This window comes from Haemaphysalis longicornis, unplaced genomic scaffold, assembly GCF_048455015.1.
Source record: "Haemaphysalis longicornis isolate Haplotype H1 unplaced genomic scaffold, Haemaphysalis longicornis Haplotype H1 scaffold_2, whole genome shotgun sequence".
In the NCBI taxonomy this organism is placed as follows: Eukaryota; Metazoa; Arthropoda; class Arachnida; order Ixodida; family Ixodidae; genus Haemaphysalis; species Haemaphysalis longicornis.
The window spans coordinates 255,173,212-255,196,275 of record NW_027526295.1 but is presented as its reverse complement, the minus strand read 5'-3'; the positions used below and the strand labels follow the sequence as shown (position 1 = coordinate 255,196,275).

Here is a 23,064-nt window from a genome sequence, read left to right as displayed (position 1 = left end):
GGATTGTTGCGCCAGTCCATGACACTGATCTCATTTCACTACACCATGCAACCAAGTGCAGTGCCGGACGGCGAGTGTGCAGCTTTGTTTAATATATTTTTCTCTTTGGTGTTTACCCGGGAAGACCATTCGAATGCACCATTTGTACTTGAAATTGGTTTGCGCTTCATGGAACCAATTACCATTACGGTTGATGGCATTTAACGTCTCACTGCGAACATAAAAGTATCTACACCTGCCGGTATAGATAAAATCCATCCAAAAATACTTCAGAAACACTTCATTAATTTCTAGTCAGGTATTATGCTATTTATTTAACCAATCCTTAGAGCCACGGGCGCTACCGGCAGATTGGATGATTTATAAAGGATTCCCTGTGTTTAGAAGCGGAAACAAGCACTCGCCTGATTATTATCATCCAATAACCCTCAAATGTATTTGTTGCAAGATACTTCAACTTATCATTGCGTCTGATGTTTTCAGTCATCTAGAATCTGATAATCTTTTATTCCCTAACCAGCGCGGATTCAGGCAATACGTTTCTTGTGACACCAAATTATTGGAATTTACTACCGATTTACACTTCAGGATGGACGCCAATCAGCAAACTGGCTGCATATTCCTCAATTTCTCAAAAGCCTTCGATCACGTAGCCCGCTGCGGACTAATATGAGAATTATCAGCCCTTAAACTAGGCTCACTATCTTTAACTTGGATCCGTAACTTCCTTTCTCTCAGTCAACAATTCACAGTGGTTAATCATTTTTCTTCCCCCCGTTGCCACGCCACTTCCAGTGTTTCTAGGGACAGTGTTCTTGGTCCCCTTTTATTTTTTATTTATATTAAGGACTTATCCCATATTATATCATCCAGAATGTGCTTATCTGCAGATGATTGCATCGTATACCACACCAACATTGACTATGTCTATCACATAGCTCTCCAAAATGACCTGAACACTATTTCGCATCGGTACGAAATCTGGCTGATGTCCCTCAACCTGTCCAAATGCAAGCTTGTATCATTCAGTCGCATACGCAGCGGTTTCGCCATTAAATATGTCCTAAGCAACCTACCTGTCTCCCTAGCTCCAGAACCCTAGCATCCAGAACCCTAGGATACTTGCGTCGTAATTGCAAACACTGCCCGACAAATGTCCGTAAGCTTGCATACCTAACGTACGTCTGCCCTCAACACGAGTTTGCTTCATCTGCCTGGTCACCTTACCGAAAGTACTCAACTTTTGTGATTGAAGCAACGCAAACCGTGTTGCACGTCTAATTTCTAAAAAATACAGCCGTCATCTTAGCATAACTCAACTAAAGACTGATAATACTCTCGGACCGTTATAAATACGAGCATAACCCAAGACTGATAACACTCTCGGACCCTTAGACATACGTAGTTCCGTTGTTATCGTTTGTTTACTTCGCAAGTATGTAAACTGCTTTTACCTCTCACCGCTTCCCCTCAAAGCTCCCTTATGCATGCCCAATAGGTTCAACAATCTGCTGTGTTTCAAACGTATTTACGGCCACACCCGAGCATTTAACGTATCGGCACAGCTCACAGCCGTAACATTACGGAAATATCTTCCTGACACAATTACTTCAATCGCTGACCATACATTATACAGCAACCAAGTATACCAGCATTATTTATAATAAAAAGGTAGATTGATACATGTGCACATGTGTTTTGCCGCATTCTTGCGGTTTTTAATGCCGTGAGCAGTACTTTGTGCTTTTGGCACCATATCCTTTTGTACCTGTCGCATTTCTACTCCTTTGTGGTAGACAACATTATTAAAACTGCAGTATGCTTCTTCCATGTTACCTCTTCTGTTATACTATATTACCCCATTGTGTTGTTTTATGCTATGATGCTTCCGTTCGATTGTGTTTTTGCTTTCCTCGCCCTCCTCACTCAATGCACCGATGGGAACCTGTAACCTAACAGGACTAAATAAATAAACCATTAACTAGGGATAGGTACAGATTTAGATCGTTTGTAGGTGCGTTTACTTAGTTCGCAAAAAACGTCATATGGGCTCGTTCGTGGCTTGCTACTTGGGTCTTTGAAGGTTTGACAATCGATTGGACACACCTTCAGCGACGGTTCCACGCACTCTTAGGGAAGGTTTTTTAGCACAATGGTTTTGTCGCACATCTGTTGCAGTTTTGATGTCAGAAAGCTTTGGCGCTTCTCTCAACTTTCGTTAAGGATTGGTAAAGCTTTTCATTGTAAATAATGCATCCAATGTTTATTTCAGATGGTTGGTTTTCTCAAGGAATAAATATATACGATCAGGCTCATATAGAATAATGACAGGTGAATGCAAACTGGGAAGTCTGTGTGTCTACAGCGCATGAGAGCATTGGGGGGGGGGGGGGGGGGGGGGGGCGGGTTGGTCTCCCTACGGTGCCGGATACCAGTGGGTCGTAGGCCCCCACACCAGGCCCACATTGCGGCATGAATGTTTGTATTATTCCCCATTTTCTGTTGGTCGTGCTTTCAGAAACTTCTCACCAGCTGTTGGTGGTTGCAAATTGACTTTTGTTGGTGCGTTCATTTTGTTATAATGCCTTGACTGCTTCCGTACCCCGTGCCTTCGTTTATGCACACTACGTGCGCTTTTCCGCTAACTTTGTATTTGCGTATTTTCACCATAGATAAGTTTGTCTGGGCAGTAAAGTTTGTTTTCGTTATCCCCCACTGAGGTAGCATAATATCTGAGGCGTCATGCTGTTGCATATCAGCTTTCACTTACTGGAAGCGGAAGCTGCACTTATATTTTAGGTAGGGGACGCTAAAGCCCACTTGTCAGCGAAACTTTGTCCCTCGCTAAGAGCGCCAGATGTTCGAAGCCCGCTCCTAGGGCGACACTCAAATAACAGGCGTACCTTTGTAGTGTCGGCCCCTACACTATTCCTTCTTCAGTTGTCGCCCTTTCATAGAATGCATATCAGTTTAGTTTGAACTCGCTTAAAAGAGCGAATTTAAAAATATGAGTGCGTGTGCATGTTTACAAGCACGGTTAAAATGTTAAACAACAATGGCTAGATAAATGTACCGGTCATTCGTTCGCAGCATTTACACTGAAGACCGAGAAAATGATCACAGCAAAAAATAAGATAAAGAGAAACTTAGTTCGTCCACCACTTTTCAAATATAAATACACAGCCGCACACATGATGTCCTATATGTCCAAACATTGACATGTGGATTTCTTGGCTGGCGCAAGTAGCTCTTCTCACGGCACTCCATTTAGTGACAACAGGGCATGGAGACAGGGATGAAGGTAGTGAGCGCAGTTTCCGTGTTCCACTTTTAGAGTTCTGATATCAATACAATAATATGCAAGAGTGATATTTCATCTTTTAAAGACAATAGTCTTTCTTGGGCTACTTAAACCCAGAAATTTTGGTCTGTCTGTATGTCCGTATGTCTGTCTGTCTGTCTGTCTGTCCGTCTGTCTGTCTGTGACTCGATTCGGCCACCCGGCCAAAGTAAAACAATGCCTGCGCAATAGTCTTATATAGTCACAGCTAAATCTACCCATCTATGCCCGGTATAATGTTCATACTTATCAACATTGTTGAAGAAGAACAAGACATTACGCAAATATGAGACAACAGATTAAAACAGAAGTGATATTTGCAGTGTTCCTTTATAAAAAAGCATACATGCTTGATTTTTGCCAAATTAAATACTTCATCAACTGCAGAAAAAAAATTCACTCCGCCGTCGCCTGCTGTCGCCCGCGCCACTATAGCTTCCGGCGCCATTTGAAGAAATCAAGTGGCAACAGTTACGAAAGGTTCCACTAGATAGATTCCACGTCCTACTTGGGATGCACGTGGACTAGGGAAACGCGGTTCTATTAACGTTGAAGTAGGGCGCCTCGATTCACGCGCGTCTTCGCCGTACGGCAGCGTTGGCACCGAGACACCCGGCTTGGAGCAGTGGAACGCGGTAAATTTAAAATGATTTTAGCAAACCTTTGGCGTCTTTACCTTGGGAGGAGCGCGACGCAAGAGGAACAAAATGAGAGGTGAGCGGGAAGGCGAAAGGAGGCATTTACTTGGCAAAAGTCGATAAAGACTAGTGTCTTTTGTCGACATTTGCAACGAAAGGAGCAGATACGCGGCCAATTTTTTAAAATACTACCAGTTTCTGGCGGAATATTTAAGGTTACTAGGTTGAGGCAATGCGACAATGAGTTACGTAGGGGAAAAACGCTCATAGAATTAGCGAAAAAGTTTGTAGCCGTCAGTCTTGGATTTGGAGCCTCAGTTCAGGTACCCCGAGCGTGAGCCGCTATTCTGCGCGAGACATCTGTCGCATCTCAGCTGCGTGTCGCGAGCTGGCCAGAAGGCTCTTCCACGCTGCTCGTGGAGGGGCTTTAGTTAAGAGGGAGGCACTGAGCTCTTAGGTATTCCCACTTCCCACACCGTATGATGGGCAGGGCAGAACAACGGGAAAAATGTGCAGATTCCTGCAATTTGATTAGTGCAAATTGCAGGAAGTACGGAGCTTTGGTAGGAAGTTGATTTAGAGATTCCCCACGTGGTGTCGTATTTCTGCGTATTACGGAGGGCATTTTCACAAAGAAAATGGTGGAGGGGCTCGCAGTGCTTGCTCGTACAAAATTTTAAGTTGTTTCGGGGCGAACGCTCAATGCAGTTGATTTTCGCAGTAGACACATGTACATTCAGCTCCTACGAGTATTTGAAGCAAAAGCTTACCTTTTAGAATCTTCAGCAGTTTGCGGACATTTTTAACTCGCGGTGAGTTTGAATTTACACTTCGGTGTGGCGTATTTATTTTTAACCACCTGCTTATCCAGAAAGCACTTAAACTTTTCGAACAGAAACATGAGTCTTCCATTTGTGCAAGTGCATTTATGAGGAATAATACAGGTGCAAATGGCGGTGTACGTGAGTGGGTAAAAGCATGGAAGCTCCCAATTACTATTTTGGCTTGATCATGACCGACCATCTTTAAACACAATCTCTGAGCTATAGTGTTTGTAGTGTGTTTATCAGGAATTGACTGTTTTTTTCTGAAAAAAGATTTTAACCTGAAGCCTTCTTTGACTGTTCGCCCAGCACAACATGGTGCGCGGTACGCAGCTGGCTCGCCGGTGCATGACAGTCTTAGAAAAAAGGAAGGAATCACTCCACTTTTAGAAAGGGGGTCTCTTCTGAAGTTATAGCATACCACACAAGGCTAGGCAAGGCTGTACTTTTATTTTCACAATCGCGCTATTCCCACAAGCCTTCAATTCGTGAAGAAGCCCACCATTCAAATAATTGAAGTGTTCGTACTCTCAAGTGGTCTATCACGAGCAGTTTTGAACTGAGTGTACTCCCTTTTTTTAACCGACCCCCGCAAGGCTCCTCGTTGTCCCAGAATGCCGAATTTAAGATTTACACGCCCCCACTCAGGAGCTCACTTCATTCAATCCTCCATCCATCCACCTGCTTTCACTGACTGCTTTCAACTAGTATGGAGTTTACCCTGGAAATTAAAGGCTTTTCATCCTTTTATTTGGTAATGGTAGTGCTAATAGGTTTGTGGTTACTGTGATACGCACTGATCGGTCCCGTTGAAACCTTAGACAGATTATTGGCAAAAGTTATATCTATACATGACCATTGTGGTGTAGTTGACGAACTTCTATTGGTGTGGCATTTTAAACTTGTCTAGCCCAAACTAAGGCAACAGTTTCTTGTGTGGGTTTGAAGTGCCCCATTTGAAGTTTACAACTGTGATCACAGGGGTAGACGGAAAGAATAGATGTACATAAAAGGGCAAAATTGTGGCCAAAATTGCGGGTAGAAAAAATGTGACTTCATTATGTAATGCCTCCGGGATTTTGAGGCTTCAGTAAATGAAATGTAATGTAATTACTCCGGGCCTCAAATTCAAGCGAGCGAAAGGCAAAGTAGAACTGATCATACCAAGGCCACCAAGACGCAAAATTAATGGGAATGGGCATTTACAACACCTGGTGGCTGGTTGCGATACAAATTCAGTGGATCATCCTGGGGTCACTGCATAGACGCTACGCGGACCAGAATGGAATGAAGCCCGAAACTGGAAAGGATCTACGACCCAAACATAGTGTTGCCCTACTCACAACAAGCATGCATTCGGAGCACCATCAAGGCCCCCGCTGGCCCGTTCGGAGCCGCTCCGCTAGCAGTACTACTCAAACCCAGTGTTATACTACGTCGACATGGCATTCTACCGGGGCTGGTGGCAGCAGTGGTGGATCAGTAGGGTAATGTAAGACCATCATACTCAATCACACGGGCCATACAGAGGCACGCGAGATAATGCGGGCACAGTGCTTGCAAGTACGAGCACGCAGACTACCACCATCATACCAGATTCCAAGGCAGCCCTGCACTACTATGCGCGCGGTATAAAATATCCTCCACAACAGCCAAAATCATAATTAAGACGGCCCAATCCCAGTTTCACGAAACAGTCCCCGGGTATGAACGCCAGCACACTAGTCTATTCTGACGGACGAGATGGCACACGAACAGCCGGAGGATACAGCAAGCCGGCTGACTTTGAATACTACGACGTGGGGAGGAAGAGACTCGTAACTTAGCCGGAGATTACCCAGCACTGTAGGCTAAGCCCTCTGAACTTTCTTACGACCCCTACTGCACCAAATTGATGGGAAACAGTTGCCCGGCCCAGGTTGCAATCCAAAGCCTTCCTACAGCCCCCCACCCCCGCGACCCCGCAACTATCCAGATAGGTACACCGAGCCACTTTACAACACGTGATCTGGCACTGTCTCAATAACCCAGGGCCCCTGCACAAGGCTTACGAATTACAATTGTCGAGCAGTGACAGGAGACGTTACTCAGCTTTTTCACCAGCGGCTGTCACCTATCTGGCAGAGGACCCTCCTAAGGACCACGGGTTCTTGGCCACCGTCTTACGGAACAGACACCAGTCACTCCAATACGGAACACACACTCTCTGTTCTGGAATGTTTAAATCGAGTGATGTTACATCGCAATGGGGTCAGTTTTTAACAACGTAACCATTTAGCAAATCGTTAGAATTTCGTGTCCGCTTTTAAAAATTCCAAGAAAATGCCTAACGTAGGTGAACGCGCGCCTCACGGCGACCGGCCGGCCTTTAACAAAACAAAGAAAATGCTGAGCGCTCATGTATGCCTGCCTCGCGGCGTTTCAAGCCAAACCTACCCGCTTAAGGAGATTAGCCAAGATTGGCCAACAAAAAAAGAAAACTCCAGTATTCGCCGTAATAGTGGCAGCACTTGCTCGGAACGAGAGAGACTCCAGCGTTCGCCGTAATTGTGGCAACAGTTGCTCGGAACGGGGAAGACACCTCATAGCGTACGCTTCTTCAAGGTGATATCCAATGATTATCACTTCCAAAAAATGAAGGAAGGTCACACGTACTGCAACAATTATGGAGTAAAGGTCGTTGCCGCAGTGAACATGAAGCAAATCGGCCGCAATCGTGGGCTTAAACCGTCGTGATGGTCATAGAGGTTGCGTACAGCTTCGCTACCTTCCAGTCTTACGCGTTAGTGTGAGCTTTCTTCATTTTTTGTAGAACCGAAACGGAAGGAGCGCAGAACCCTCTCCGAAGTGAATTCTGGCGCCTAAACGGCCGGAATTCTTCCTTTAACGAAATAACCTTCTTATTACTGGTCTCGATCGTCAGCGCAGTTAAAGGTGACATTCTCGGCACATGCCAGCGCAGTATGCCCATGCCCAAAAACGCGGAGTAGAAATAAATGTGTATGTACGGGTGTTGGTGCTGGTGTTAGGGCACCTGCCCGTAGGGGAAAGTCCCGAATTCGGGATACGCTGGCCTTGGCTGCAGTCCAGGCTCTTTTTCCTAGAAGGCGCTGGGTCCGTTTACAGTTTCGTTGTGGGTGTCGTAACAGCTTCGCAGTAAAACCAACTTAACAGCATGAATTGGAGCCATTTCTTTTATTTTCTTCTCACTTCTGTCGTTCTATCACGCCTTCTTCCTTCATTTCGTCAGGATGGCGCATACTGGCATGCCCAGGCAATGGTGACGTCATGTTGGTAGGTGCCCGTATGCGGAGCGAATGGGGGCACCAGTTTGTGAGTACCCGCATTGGAAACCAATGAGGATGATTTTCCAGGAGGATGTCTTCTGGGGATACCTAAACGTGAAAGTTTCGGTCTGTCTGCCGGTATGTCTCAATCTCGCCCGCTTAAAAGCTCCGAAAAAGCAAAAAAAAAAAAAAAACACCATGCGTTCCCGGTCGGCTACTTGTTGCACTACCGCAATGATGTCATACTGATTTCAAGGGTGGTTTTATGCTACCGAAGCAATGAAAATATAATGTTCATCCACATATAAGTCATTATGGTATTTTCCATTTCAGGAACAACTAATACAAACAAAACGTGCCCGCTATACAACTTTACAAATGAATGTGTTTTAAAACAACGAAAGCTCAACGGGCTCCAAACAGGCAAGATTGCTCCAGGTGAGTGGCACTTTTGAAGTCAGTTTCGTGGGAAAAACAAATACGCTGGAATCGGCCAAAAAAACTGAGAAAGAAAAGGACGCATTGAAGACATTGACCGGATTAAGTGGTAAGGCAATAAAGCCACTCTCTTCAGCAGGACCTTAAACACCGATCTTCCGAGAAAATAGAAACAAATGCTAAAATTTCAGGCACTAATGCCTGAAATACTACCCGTGCATTCCTTATATATGCCTCCTAGAAGTCTTATATAGGTTTCCTCTATTCCCCGGTTTTTTAGTGCTTCTAGCAGGGCTGCGGTGATTGTGAAATGAAACGGTTTCTCATATCCTATAAATGCCATGTAAAGAGGTTTAGTGTACTCTGTGGATTTTTCTATCACCTGATTGACGACAGGGATGTGATCCATGGTTAAGTACCTTTCCTATACCCAGCCTGCTCTCTGAGTTGTTGAGAATCCACACTTCCAACTATGCGGCCCACTGAAACTTTGGTAAATAGCTTGTGAACAACTGAAATTAGGTGATCGGTTTGGAATTCCTGAAGTCCTTGGAATCTGAACTCTTATGAATCAAAATTATGGTCGCGTTTTCCAGGGTATGAGCACGTTTTTAGTCTTCAAACATCCCGAAAACAGTACAGCAAGCTTATCCAGTACAATATCTCCTCCCTACTTCAAAAACACCGTAGTTAGGCCACCGTCACCTGCAGCTTTTCCTGTTTTCGTAGGAAAAGCTGCAGGTGCTGGAACGTCCGGATTTTGTTCAAACAAAATTTAAAAGAGAAGGGCTGATATTTCCGGTTTTATACGAAGAAAGTTTAAAGACAAGTGGTGATCTTGGCTTTCACATTTGACTTTGATAGCCGAGAGTGTGAGGATTATTCGACATTTTATAGCATACTGAAAATAATTTTTTCTATCCGTGGAAACCAAGGTTTGCCCACTGAGGAAGAGTCAATTGACACGCAGCCCTTCTGGCATCATTGTACAGTAAAGGTGTCAAAACAGCAATAAAAATGGAATACCAAAGTGTGATAACTGAGCTTAAATTTCAACGTGACAATAGTTATTCACGAGGGCATGGACCAGCGCACACTCCCAACGCGTACTCGAAACAAAAAACCGATTGTCTCTAATGTGCAATTAATCATACTTCTAAGTAAATTAGAATCATGAATCTTCGAAGGCCTACAGTTTTGTTCAAGCGGACAAACACGAGAGTGTTTGTTCCATGGCCTCTTTGTGATGCGACTAGAATGGCTAAGGGGCGGCAGCGTCACGTCATTTGTATGAAAATCGTGACTGATAGTTGCAAATGATACCTGCTGAGATAAACGTTGCGGCGTTTATGTAATTATATGAACAATCTCACGTCATATATTGCTCTTCGGATAAAAAGAAAACTGAAGCTGTTTTCTGCAAACTTGCTCCCCCGAGATCCCGTTGTAGTTACAGCATTCCCAGTTGTTAACAACTGCCCCGCAATGAAAGCATGGCAAGTAGGTGAAATTGTGAAATTGGGCGTAACGGCAGAGTCGTGTCAGCGGCCGTCTGCACTAGGTTTTTCCTAGGTACCTATGCGACTGAGCACTACAGAACATTCGTGAGAAAGTTACCTTTGCCGCAAAGTGTAATCTGCTGAGGGACCACGGGACGAAGCAATTTCTACGAATGTGTCATATACAGCTTCGCTGTAAAACAGTGCTGAACATTTTAAAAACATGCGCATTCTATCATTGACACATACGTCAAAGAAAAAATATATATTTTTATTACGTTCTTTGGCGGGTGGAGGTTCTCCGTGTCGTTGACCATTCAGCCAGCGAAAAAATCAGGAGAGAGATTAACGCTCGCACATATATTCCCCATTTGTGACCGTTAGCTTATAGTTTCAGTAGAAGCTGCCTCTCCCTGTCTTCAAAAGAAACACAATCTGCAGTCTCCAAGAGTTTGTAAGGGACGCAGATTTCCGCGTTTATGAGAGATGCATCCAGATAAACAATCTTTTAGCGGGTACACACCCCAATGCGCAGACTTTAGACAGGAAGTGTTCAGCGTGTTGAACGCTGGCTTTCATCGAGGCCGCTACACATGGAACTCTGGAGTTTCGTCAGAGTAGCATTTATTTCAGGGGTCCTACTTGTGAGAACAACAAAGGATGACTACTATAATTGGGGTACGCCTAGACCTTAATCTACATTTGTTTTCAGACAAATATTAGAAAAGAACAGGTTTTCTTCCTCATACAATTCCTTGGAAACTTGCCGCAGGTTTCAGAGAGATGTAACGCTCACTTCTAGTTTTCTGAGCTGCAATCTACGCTTTATTATACAGCAACAAAGTGCGCGCTCAGGAAAACAGGTCCATTTCGTAAGAATATCACTGAATATTTGAGTTGTTTGTGTGAGCATGTATTTGCACGCATTACAGCTTTGGTGAACTAACACAGCCTTTGCGCGAAAGAGGCCCCACATACAGAAAGAACGGCACGAGTGCTCGTCGCGTTCTTCTTGTATATGTTCTCTTTTTCGCGCAAAGCCCGTATTAGTTCCCCAAAGGTGTAACAACTCGCCCAAGAACACGTGCTTCTAAACTATAGCTGTGTTTATTAAAAACAGTTTACGAGCCTGTGTTTTTTTACGTTGTAGCTATAGGCAAGATTAACTTTACTGTTCTTGCCGGCAAAGAATCTGTTTACTTGTCGACGTAGCACCAAAATTTACACAGGCGAAGATAGGGCACGAAGATATAGCGCTACGTCTTCGTTCATTCTTTTGTCCTGTAACTATTTTTGAACTACGTTTACGAGTATGCATTACCAACTAGATCAAGTTCATACTCTGGTTACTGTGCCTCGGTGTGCCTTCATAATACAGTCATGCTACCATTCGCTTGTACATGTATACGATATCGTCAATAAAGTTTAGTATACCGGGACACTCGAGTTCAGCATGGCACAAAACCTTGCGTGTCGTGAAGTTACCGCCGCTGATGGCAGCATTCAACGCAGTCACAAAATAAATTGGGAAGCGTCCACCATAATACAATGAATGGTGCCAATTCCGACCGTGTGGATCCAAGCTTCAGTATGCACAGGTCCCTTTTGCAGTCCGTAGACGAGGGTGGTGCTCTAGACAATCCCCTTGTTACGCAGGGTTGGGGCCGGGCTATCTAACAGGAACGCTCGAGAGTGCGAACGACCCATGGCCCCACCATAGGTAAGCCATATAGCAGCGCCTGTTAAGCCGAATGGTCCCCACACTCCGTTTCCCTTGTTTCCCACACGTTAAGGAATTCGTTGAAACTAGAGGTTGAATTCCCGAATGTGCAAGAATGTGCAACTGTTTCACTAGGTCAAGGGCCTTTTTACCGAATTTTTTCTCTGGATAGCCTTGGTAAAAGTTCTACAGGGTGGACTTTGATTGGCCCTGACCCGCAACAGCTAATGCCAGAAAAGACGAGAATCTCTTCACCGCAGTTCCGATGGCTCCAGTCTCAGATACGGTATACCATTCGATCGAAGCGCCTCTTCTACAGCGGTCTTTCTCTGGGAATGGTAAATGCGACCGAACTTGGTTTACACCCCTCAGCTTAAACAAACTCAAAGCGTTACAGCAGTCACATCCAGGGTACAAGCATTTCTGCGGAGTAATTATTCGAGCGTTTTAATAGCCTTTAATAACCTTTCGTAACCGCTTTACTGAATTCATCAAACTCCCCGAGGCCTACTCGACCAACAACAAATTATTAAAGCGAAGCTTTACTTACTTCACTGGTGGCCTTTGGAGGTGTTGTTGCTGCTGCTGTTCTACTACCACAATGCGGCTGTCATGCCGGGCGGCTCCTTTTCACCCACCCTCGAGTGGAGCAACCAAGGTTTCTCACAAAAGGAGCAGGTGGCGCGGGTCTCCGCATTCATTCATTCATTCATTCATTCATTCATTCATTCATTCATTCATTCATTCATGACGCCGTCATAAATGTATGAATGTATAATTGCTCAAATACGTTCCCACAACACCCAGGACATCCAGGTCCCAAAATAAGTGTTCCGCAGAAGAGGAACTTCTTTGGTAACAGCGAAACGTGGCGCAGAACACAAATTTACGCTGGGTATGCTAGCTCGAATACGTTAGTCAAGGACAAAGCAGGGCGGCAATGAAAGACGGCGAGTGTCTTGTGAACAACACCCAAAAGTGCCGAACGAACCAAAATGCCGCACAAACTTTCGCCTCAGCCGAGTTGTGCCACGACACCTGTCCAACAAATTGAAACGGTGCTTCTTGAACTCGATTGTGTAGTTCAGAGTACTTACATTATAATGACGATGGAAGCATAATTAAAAGCTTCGCTTTACGACGACTCTCACGTATGCCCGGAACCCGCCAATTTCTGATGCTTTCTAGCATGCTTCATAATCACGTGGCTTCGCCGTGTCAGGTCTACAGGCTACACGCTGGGGGCCTTTTAACATGGCTGTAGTATGGCTAAGCAAATCGTTATAGTAGTTCATTATAACTACGAACACCCTAGGGGCCCATAATGTTGGAAACTGCATAGAGCCATCGTTGCCTTACTTAGAGGCCGGCGAAACATGGCGACTCTGGTGAAACTATCCTTAATTAACGTAGGCCACCGGAGATACACTCGTATGACCAGGACAACGCACGCAACCCTCTGAACACTTTTCTCTCCGTAATGCCTTCACAGCGTTCTCGAGGATTTAAGTATCTGCGTTGAGGTGCGCATCATGTTTTCGCAGACATTGTTACGCGGCGCAGGAAGGTTTACTTTCAAGAAATTTACATGTTTCAGTTCATTGCGAAGGCTTGATGGCGAACCCTCTCTAACCACCTTTGTTCTCATCGTGTAATGAGAAACGCCGCGTCACAGTTCCACGACGAATAATACTATGGACCTCGGGACTAACTCGGCCGCTTTAATGCTGCCAAACCACGTTCCTGCATTATTCTTTTAGCCGTAAATTATTAATATCTGCGAACAATCAAGACATCATTTTTGTCCTTGCATACAAATGTACCGCTACGATAAAAGGAGGGCATTCGGGGACTTATATTAACTATTTTGGGGATCTTTGGCCTGATGTGTCCCAGCAATAGTATATACTATACTCGTCACAAAAGTTGATGATCTCCATGCCCCTCTCCCCGGCCCAAAAGGATATCAGTTTGGTGTTGCGGTTATTTTAAACACGACTTAAAAAAAAAGCTTACGTGTGAAATTTCGCTTATGAAATCGGATATCGCAATAAACATTTATATCATGGACAATTTCCAGAATTTAGACATCGTTACAGTTGGGCTCCTAAATGTCCTGCTAACAGTGGTGTATTGAAGATATTGAAGACCGTTATTTTAAAACGTGTTCAAGCGGTCGTAATAGCAGTAACAGTAAGTTCCGTTTGAAAGGAGTCAGCGGAGTAAAATTCACAGGAATTACGCGCGTATAGGTTTCGGAAATCTCTATTTTCCACGTCATTGGTGCTGTGCCAGAGCACCTGGCACAAATTCGCTCCTCCTGGCGATGCGCCGATGGCTGGGCGGATTCACGCCTCGATAAAACGGCCCGCTGCAGACGTGCCCCAAACGACGGCCCGGGAAACGGCGCCGCCGAGTCGCTCCTCCGTTCCCTTTCGCGGCGCTTCGGCTGACGCAATCATTTCCCCTCCATTCATCGTATTCAATCTGCGGCCAGTGGAGAGTCCTGATTGGAGAGTGTTATGAAGTAGAGGACATCGGTGATATGTGTAAGGTCGACAAGCTTGGATGACAAGGAAGATTAACACGGAGCTCGAGAAGCGAAGTTAGACAATCGCCTCTGTGTGTATGCGCCAGCAAGATCCCGCTACTAGGGAGCCGGCAAAATAGCCCAAGGCATAGCAGTGATGGAAAAAAAAGAGGAAGAAGAGATTATTGCTGGTGACGGAATAGTAGAGTGTAATTGGAGGAATCATGATTCGGAGGGCTCCCCGGAAGATCCGGTAGCTGTGGTCTGCCGGGCCACCGTTAAGGACACCCGGAGACCAAGGCAGGCTGCAGTGCTAGCCGTTCGTCGACACATTCAATCGCCGGCTTCGACTGTGCAGCGTTGTGTACACCGTGACCACCACCAAGCAGTCGGCGACAACCGGGAAATGGCAGCATCGACTGCATCGACAGTGCCACGGCACGTGAGACGTTTGTTTTATTATGGGTTTCCGTTTGAACTGAACTGAGACGTGTTAGTTTTTCCACCCTAGCCGAACTTTGTGTCTTTTGGATTGACTTCAGTGTCGAATTCTGCTTGTCCCTGTAACGTCCTACTTGTTAACCCGTCTCGTCCAGATAAATGTACGTCTTCGTCTCCTCCGCCCGTCTCAAGCGCCTGTCTTATTTTTGCGACGCGAATTCTCGACTTCTAGCCACCAATACCACCACAGAGGGATTCGAATTGCTCGCACTGCAGCGGACCCTCCGGGGGAAGAGTGGGGAGGGAGAGGTATAAAACAATCCGGAAGCAGCATCGAGCGCGGCACTTATCGGAGGCACCGAGTTCGAGACGTGCTGTCGCCTTTGTGCGAGCCATGTAACCCTCTTGTTAGCCTTGTACTTATCGTGTATAAACGCTGCTTCAACGCACCGTGGGCTCGACAACTTCGTCGCTCAGCTCCGCGCCGCACTGTTACCGGGCTGAGCAAAGCAACTCCGCAACATTCGGAACTTCTAGTCGGGTTGCCGGGACGTAAGGAAAATTATTTGTGTCACTGGTGGTTTGTATGGTTTAAGTACTTGTAGCTGATATGTTTTCAAGCGTGTCCACACAAGCACAATCACTGCAGGAGTCTCGGTATTTTGTATGACGCTTCTAAACGCTCGTTCCTAAACAGCGTGGATTTCGTTGCTCGTTCAATACTGCTCAGTAGAAGTTACCGCCTGGGTTACGCTCCTTTATTTGTGCTTGTTTTTAAATGCAGAGCATTTCAGTAACTCACGATGTCACCCGCGTTGACGTCCGTAGTCCGCACCGTCGTTGTCCCTACTATATAAAAAAAAATACTATCAGGCGCCCGGTTTCGATCCCTCGACACTGCGGGCGGAACGCAATGTACACGGTGCTCTACCTACTGCGCCACAAAGCCGACACATAATGGGACGCTGCGAACGCGCCTTATATCGTTGACTCATTCAAATTATTGCTGACGAGCGCTCTCTCGTCAGCAGTTGCCACAAGTGCAACAACATTACCGTAACGCAAACTACTTAACGTCGTGCGCCCCCGGAAATGCTCTGCATTTGATCGTGCCCCTCGCGAGAGGGATGTTTCACTGCGTCTTCTCTCGGTCGCGGGACCCGTGACGCCATCTGGCGGAGGCGCGGCACAACTCGTAGCACTTTGAAAAGATGCGGCGCCAGCCAGCTGTGTGTGTGCGTGCCGCACTTGTACCAATGGCGACTGCATTGGCTGTCCACAGAGCAAAGCATTCGTGCAAGTAAGCCGTTGCAGTCAGTCAGTCAGTCAGTCAGTCAGTCAGTTAGTTTGTTAGTTAGTTAGTTAGTTAGTTATTTAACATCTCCGCAAGCATTTTTTTGTGTTCTTGTGTGCACACGCAACTAGGTATGCCTTGTTTTTCATGCAAATTCGATGAGACAACAAATGCGCATGTGCTTATGGTCCTGCTTTACATGCACAATTCATACCCTGAACTGAAAAAGAGTGGCTTATTTGAGTGATGGGTAATTGAAAAACTATTTTGGTTACCAATTTAGTTTCTGGAACACTGCGGAAGCACATGCCTCCTCTTTGACCCGAAATTTGAGTGTGTCCTTTAAAGTGAATTTCTTTTCCCTTTCGGTTTGCGTTCCTGCTCCCTTTCTCTTAAAAGAACCAGCGGACTAGTTAGAGGAATGAAAGATGTTCTTACAAATACATAAACAATCCTTGAGATGTGCTACGGGTTGTTGATCAGTGTGCCTTTCCTTTTTTACGGCAGCTATGGGCTCACGGTGGTTATGGTCCCGCGAAGTGTGCTTCAACACGTAATTTAAGAAATCATGTACTTGGGTATAATGCATTGTTATGCATGTCTTGATGTTAAAGAGGGAAAAAGAAAATCCCCAGAACGCTTCCGAATAACGTAACTCTGCTCACACTGTTGGAATGCGAAAGCATTGTAGCTACCCATGACCCGATATAAAAGCACGAAGGGAGAGCGTTCGTTTTGTACTTTGCTTCTCCTCTCGGCACCCTTTCGTAGTTCCTCGATAGCCCTGTAGTGTGGGGTGTCAGCATACAGTATACTTTCACCGTGAGTGCGTCCCTGGGTTCGAATCCCGCCCCTTCCACGGTTTTTTAGTTACATGGTGATGCACGGTAAGCGGATTTTTTTAGTTATCCACTGTGGGATACGCCGTATCTTAGCCTCATTAGGCATATAATATTTTGACATTTATACTGACGGTGTGGTTTGTATACTCATACAGGCCTTGTATTCCGTGTTGCAGGGACTTCCAATAGGAGTGAAGTCCGGCGGGTGTGCTATATTACGCTACCCTATTACCCGAAACCCGGCAATTACACGGCACACTTGTGCACGCACATCATAGCCGGCTTCGTGAAAACTCTTCAAAATGGCACGCTTAAGATGGTGCGGGACACAGACCCCGAACAGTACCAAGATCTCATTAACCTCAAGAGTTGCAACCCAAATCTAAAGGTGCTTGTAACGACGGGAATCAACAACTACAACAACCGGACCGACTCAAGAATGTTCAGCAAGCTGGTAAACGACTCGAAAGGCCGGAGCGAGTACGTGGTTTGGGTTATTCGCTTGCTCATTAAGTGGAAACTCCGGTCGTAAAATTTTAGCTGGAGATGGCTATCTCTAACGCACAGAGCAGGGCTTACTCGCTCGCTTCGGATAGTTGCAATGCCGGGCGTATACGAGACAGAAATGTCAATAGTATGCATGTTACTACCCTGCAATAATATAACAATAGATAAAGACCTTCTAAACAATCCGAGTTTTTCTACCGCGAACAGTGCTCACAAGAGTAACAGCAATTACAACTGCAGATGTGCACTTGCCGGTAAAAAAAAATAAAAGATAGCAATTTTAACATAACAAAGCAGGCATTCATGGAACGAACGGGGGGTTCAGCACTTACTATGCGCATGCAATGAAAGGAGCTTAAAATGTTAGCTATGCATTAGGTATTGGCGTGAAATAATATTTCATTGGCAAGAAGATTTCAGTTAAAATGTTTATTCGTTCAAAAAGCTCGCTTATTTTCTGCTGGTTAACTTTCTGACGACAACGGCAACTCATTTCGCGCACACGACTAAGAAAAATTCATACAAAAACAACTGTTTCAGCATTTTCAATCATTGCGTTCGTCTTTATTGTATTTTACGCACTTAAGAGCATCGTGTATTACTAGGCCCTTATTTGATAAACCTGAGCGAATTTCTCACAAATTTGGGTACGAACAGGTCAACCGTGGTTAGAGCATTTATTGCCCTAAGCATAGTTATGTACCTTATTCAGCATTTGTGTTAAAACAGACAGACAGACAGACATACAGACAGACAGACAGACAGACAGACAGACATAGATAGATAGATAGATAGATAGATAGATAGATAGATAGATAGATAGATAGATAGATAGATAGATAGATAGATAGATAGATAGATAGATAGATAGATAGATAGATAGATAGATAGATAGATAGATAGATAGATAGATAGATAGATAGATAGATAGATAGATAGATAGATAGATAGATAGATAGATAGATAGATAGATAGATAGATAGATAGATAGATAGATAGATAGATAGATAGATAGATAGATAGATAGATAGATAGATAGATAGATAGATAGATAGATAGATAGATAGATAGATAGATAGATAGATAGATAGATAGATAGATAGATAGATAGATAGATAGATAGATAGATAGATAGATAGATAGATAGATAGATAGATAGATAGATAGATAGATAGATAGATAGATAGATAGATAGATAGATAGATAGATAGATAGATAGATAGATAGATAGATAGATAGATAGATAGATAGATAGATAGATAGATAGATAGATAGATAGATAGATAGATAGATAGATAGATAGATAGATAGATAGATAGATAGATAGATAGATAGATAGATAGATAGATAGATAGATAGATAGATAGATAGATAGATAGATAGATAGATAGATAGATAGATAGATAGATAGATAGATAGATTGTGCGTTTTAACTCGCCGACGCAACGCAGGCGGTGAGGCGCGCCGCAGTTGAGGGTTCCGGATTAATTTTGACCACCTGGGGATCTTTAACGTGCGCCGAGATATAGTGCCCAAGGGCACTTTTGCTTTCGGCCTCCATCAGAAAAACTGCCGCTGCCGGGAATCGAACCCGCGCCCTCGTGCTCAGTAGCACAATGCCTTAGCCCCTGAGCTACCGGCGGACAGCATTTGTATCATGCGCCAGTACCTCCACAGGGTAGATTTTGTATAGCACTCCCGGTTTTAGAAATTGTGCTTTACTTACCCCCATGAAGTCCATTCCAGTACGGTGATTTCAGCATGTACACTTAGCTAGGTGTGCATTTAGCCATTTCTCTATTTTTTGCTGCTTCAAGTGGCTTTCTCTAGGTTCATGCACAGTTCATGTGAAAACAAGGTTCAAGGAAAACATAGTGTAAATTAGAAATACAAACGTCTACCGCAGAATTTTGCCATGCGTACACTTTGCTCCGCAGCAATTATGAAATTCTTTTTCGTCAGCTTTGTTAATGGATCTCTGACATTCCTTCGGGAATACGGATTTGACGGCCTGGACGTAGACTGGGAATACCCTGGACACAAAACGAATGACCCTAATAAAACAAAATCTCCACCCGAAGACAAGGAAAACTTCGTCCTTCTTCTCAAGGTAATTCCACCATGTTGTTTTGTTGATTTGGCGGCTTCTGAAAGCCGGCGTCCAGTTTGCACTACTCATTTTATTTTTCATTTTCTCAAGCCTTCTCGCACCAAGCTTAAATATAAGCGGCAATTAAAGGGCACCGCGGTAGAACACCAGTTTAAAGCGAATGTTTCTTCCATTTAATTCCATAAACGGAGTTTCGAAAAACAGCCAATTTGCACATTAATTTGCGTCACTTCCCCTATTTAAAAGGGAATGCTGTTAGTCAACACACTCCTTAAACTTAGCAATGCATAACAGCAAGTACACGCCACCGCTTTCTTTGACTTCCAACTGGCACCCTAAAGAAACATTCGACTGGAGGTTTCAAGCACTCACGATGCAATAATTGGTTTTAAGGACTGCGGCATTGAGATAATTTGAATTCATTCAAACTGACTGTAGCTTATTACATTCACGAAACGTGGAACTAATGAGTATCTCTGCTGGATAAGTTTTATTTAATACGGCAGCGTTTTAGTCAGACGCCGCTACCTCCCTAGCTGCTGGGCCTCTATTAACTCGCTTAGTGTGTTATCTAGACCGAATTATTCGCAGCTAGAACGACTTACCAAGAGCAACACAGGAAGACACATACTAAGAAAACTCAACATCGGATACGATGTCCAAAACGTAGCCAAAAAAAAATCACACCTGAAATCCGGACACAAATCTATCTACCTCCGCTACCCCGTAACATGCACCCAACTCCCAATCAAGAAAGAAGAATGGAATGAGCCAAAGCCCTCCATTAACGCTTCAAAAACCCTCCCGAGGTCGTCTATGTAGACGCTGCAGATTACGCTAATCAGGAAGTCATGACACTAGAGGTTGTGAATCAAAATAGACAACTCCTGTCCTCAGGAACAGTACTTACCACCACGACAGAGATCGGAGAAGAAGAAACCATATCCTTCGCCATCGCCTCGACCCAGGCGAAGTTAATAGTTAGCGACTCCAAGACGACGATACGTAATTTCGCTAAAGGGCGCATTTCTAACATTGCACTAAAAATAATCAACCACAACGGCACTGTCAACATCAGAAACATTCAACTAGTGTGGCCCCAGCGCACTCTGGTCTACCCGGAAATGAGAACGCTCACCAGCTAGCCCGAGGACTCGCAGACCAGGTTAGCACCAATGCAACACCCGAGCCACTCCCTCTCCGCAGAGCAGACAGGGATCGCATGGAAACCTATAAATAAATATTTGATCATTATAGAAAAGGGAGACTTTATTAGCCGGACGCGCATAAAACCCTCAACATGCAGCAGGCCACGGCTTCGAGACGGATTCAAACTGGGTATACGCAAACGCAGTCTTACATAGCTATTACTACCCAGGCATACAAGACAACAAGTGCAAACACTGCAACCAGAGAGCGGCATTAGAACACATCATCTGGTCCTGCTCCAAAACAGATAAAACTGATCCGAGAACACTCATTATAAACACACCCGAGCAGTGGGAGGCAGCCTTGCTCAGCTCGGAAGCTGACATCCAGCTACAAATAGTCCGGATGGCCGACGCCGCCGCCAGGAACCAAGGACTCCTGGTCCCTGGCTGAGGGGCAATGGGCGGTGTTGCATGCGGGAAGGCTGACCCGAGCCGAGCTCCGTCGCCTCCGACATACGTTTGGTAGAGTGGTGAAGCGAGCGGCCAGCCAATGTTGCTGCCTCGAAGAAGACCAGAAGTCGAAGGCTAACGTAACTTGTTTACTTCATAGCGAGAGATGAGCCGAAGCCAAAGAACAATGCCCCGACGGGCGAGGTTACAGTACAAGACTCGAGCAGAGTGACAGCATTGATTCACTGCTCTAACAGGAATGAACTACAGCGCTTGGGGGGTCTTATTTATACCCAAAGCGCCAACGGTCAAAACGAGCGTTCCCTCTAGCTTCTGCACACGACACGAACGGTTCAGACACACACAACCCTCTTTGGATAGTTCGTGAGGTGTCGGTAGTAGCGGCGCACGCCGAGTCCGAGAGAGGGGAGAGAAGAGGTCTCCGCAGCGGCTTTCGCGTCCTTCGGACAGGTTGGAGCCTGCCTCGTCTGCCAATGCCGGTTTGAATCACGCCGATAGCGAGGCGCCAGAGATCCAGACACATCGCAGCTTGTTTGAATCGTTGGGGGCAAGCGTGAGTTACCGACAGGGGGGCCTGCTTGAAAGGCGCGCGTAGTGGAGGTTTCTCCGCACAGCCGAGGAGTGTTGAAACAAAGCCCAGCGGCGGGCTGATTCGTAACAGCGGGGTCTCCCACCTCTTCTACTACCAACCCCTTGCCGGGCAACAATAAAAGTCTTTTTTTTTTCTCTCTCTCCCTAGCTGCTGCCTCCCCGGCTACCCGCCTCACCAAACCACAAAAATAGCACTTTAGAAAGCTGTTACTTTCAACTGAGTTCTACAGGCAGTCAACATTAAGATAGCATTTATCACCTCTCGCCAAATGTCCTCGTGAAGTTCCTTCACTTGGCGTTTTACTCTGACAGGTCTGTGGCTAATACTCCTGCAAAGAAATCCATTTAATGAGATAGCCGCCTTGACAAAATGAGTGCAATATGTTTGCGTAAATTCGTAATTAGAAGAATTCAACGCAGAGCTTTGGCAATAAGCCATTTTCGGGCACGTACTTCGTCTACCTTGAAGTAGAAAGCCTGGATATACTTGATAAATACTTCTGTACTGCTACGTATAGTTACAGTATCTATCTTCGCTTTTCGTTTCTTCGTTTCTGGCGCGCATTACTTAGACGGGGAGACTGGCAACACTTCATGGAACAGCTACCCCAGAATCAGAGTTATTACCCGCCGCAGTGGCTCAGTGGCTAAGGCGTCGCGCTGCTGAGCACGAGGTCGCGGGTTCGATTCCCGGCCGCGGCGGCCGCTTTTCTGATGGAGGCGAAAAGCAAAAACGCCCGTGTGTACGAGATTTCGGCGCACGTTAAAGATCCCCGGGTGGTCAGAATTAATCCGTAGCCCTCCACCACGGCGTGCCTCATCGCCTGCGTTGCGTCGGCGCGTTAAACCGTACAATCAATCAATCAGTTTTAGAGTTCTTCGCGGCTGGGGTTTCACCTGGCCTACTTACGTGCTGTCGCGTTCACCTGCACACGATGTGACGCTATGACTCCAACGCGGCACGCAATATGCTAACACTCGTTCCAACGCTGGCAACATGCCGAAATTGCGCAGCGCTGACGCACTTAGCTGCTTCTAAGGGAACCCGGGTTCATTGCAATACGAACTCAATTGTGTTTTGTATTCACTGTTTACAGCGACGGCCACTTTGTGCACCTTCAACAACAACAACGCTGGTTTATCGCACAATGCGATAAACCGCACAATGCATAAGGCTTTCGCCTTAAAACTATGTCCCGATTAGGGAAGGTATACTGGCTGTCCCAGGCTCCATAAAAATTAACTCGCCATGATGAAAACGAACAATCACACAACGTTTTGTCTAAACTTTGCGTCCTGTAACGAAACGAATGCGCACTCGAGCACTGCCAGCCCTCAGATAATTAATGCTGTTTATCTAGGTCGAGGTCTGTGCCAACGC

General features: G+C 45.4%; 1 protein-coding gene across 1 annotated transcript in view; it reads left to right on the top strand.

Moving 5' to 3' along the window:
• Nucleotides 1–3,182: 3,182 nt before the first annotated feature.
• The window catches only part of LOC144167750 (chitinase-3-like protein 1), an 82,791-nt gene continuing 62,909 nt past the window's right edge, over nt 3,183–23,064 (top strand). Inside the window, exons 1-4 of the mRNA XM_077696934.1 lie at nt 3,183–3,301; nt 8,423–8,527; nt 17,030–17,333; nt 19,323–19,470. Coding sequence (XP_077553060.1) covers nt 3,220–3,301; nt 8,423–8,527; nt 17,030–17,333; nt 19,323–19,470 — 639 coding nt within the window. The 5' untranslated portion in view covers nt 3,183–3,219. The remainder of the gene's footprint in view (nt 3,302–8,422; nt 8,528–17,029; nt 17,334–19,322; nt 19,471–23,064) is intronic.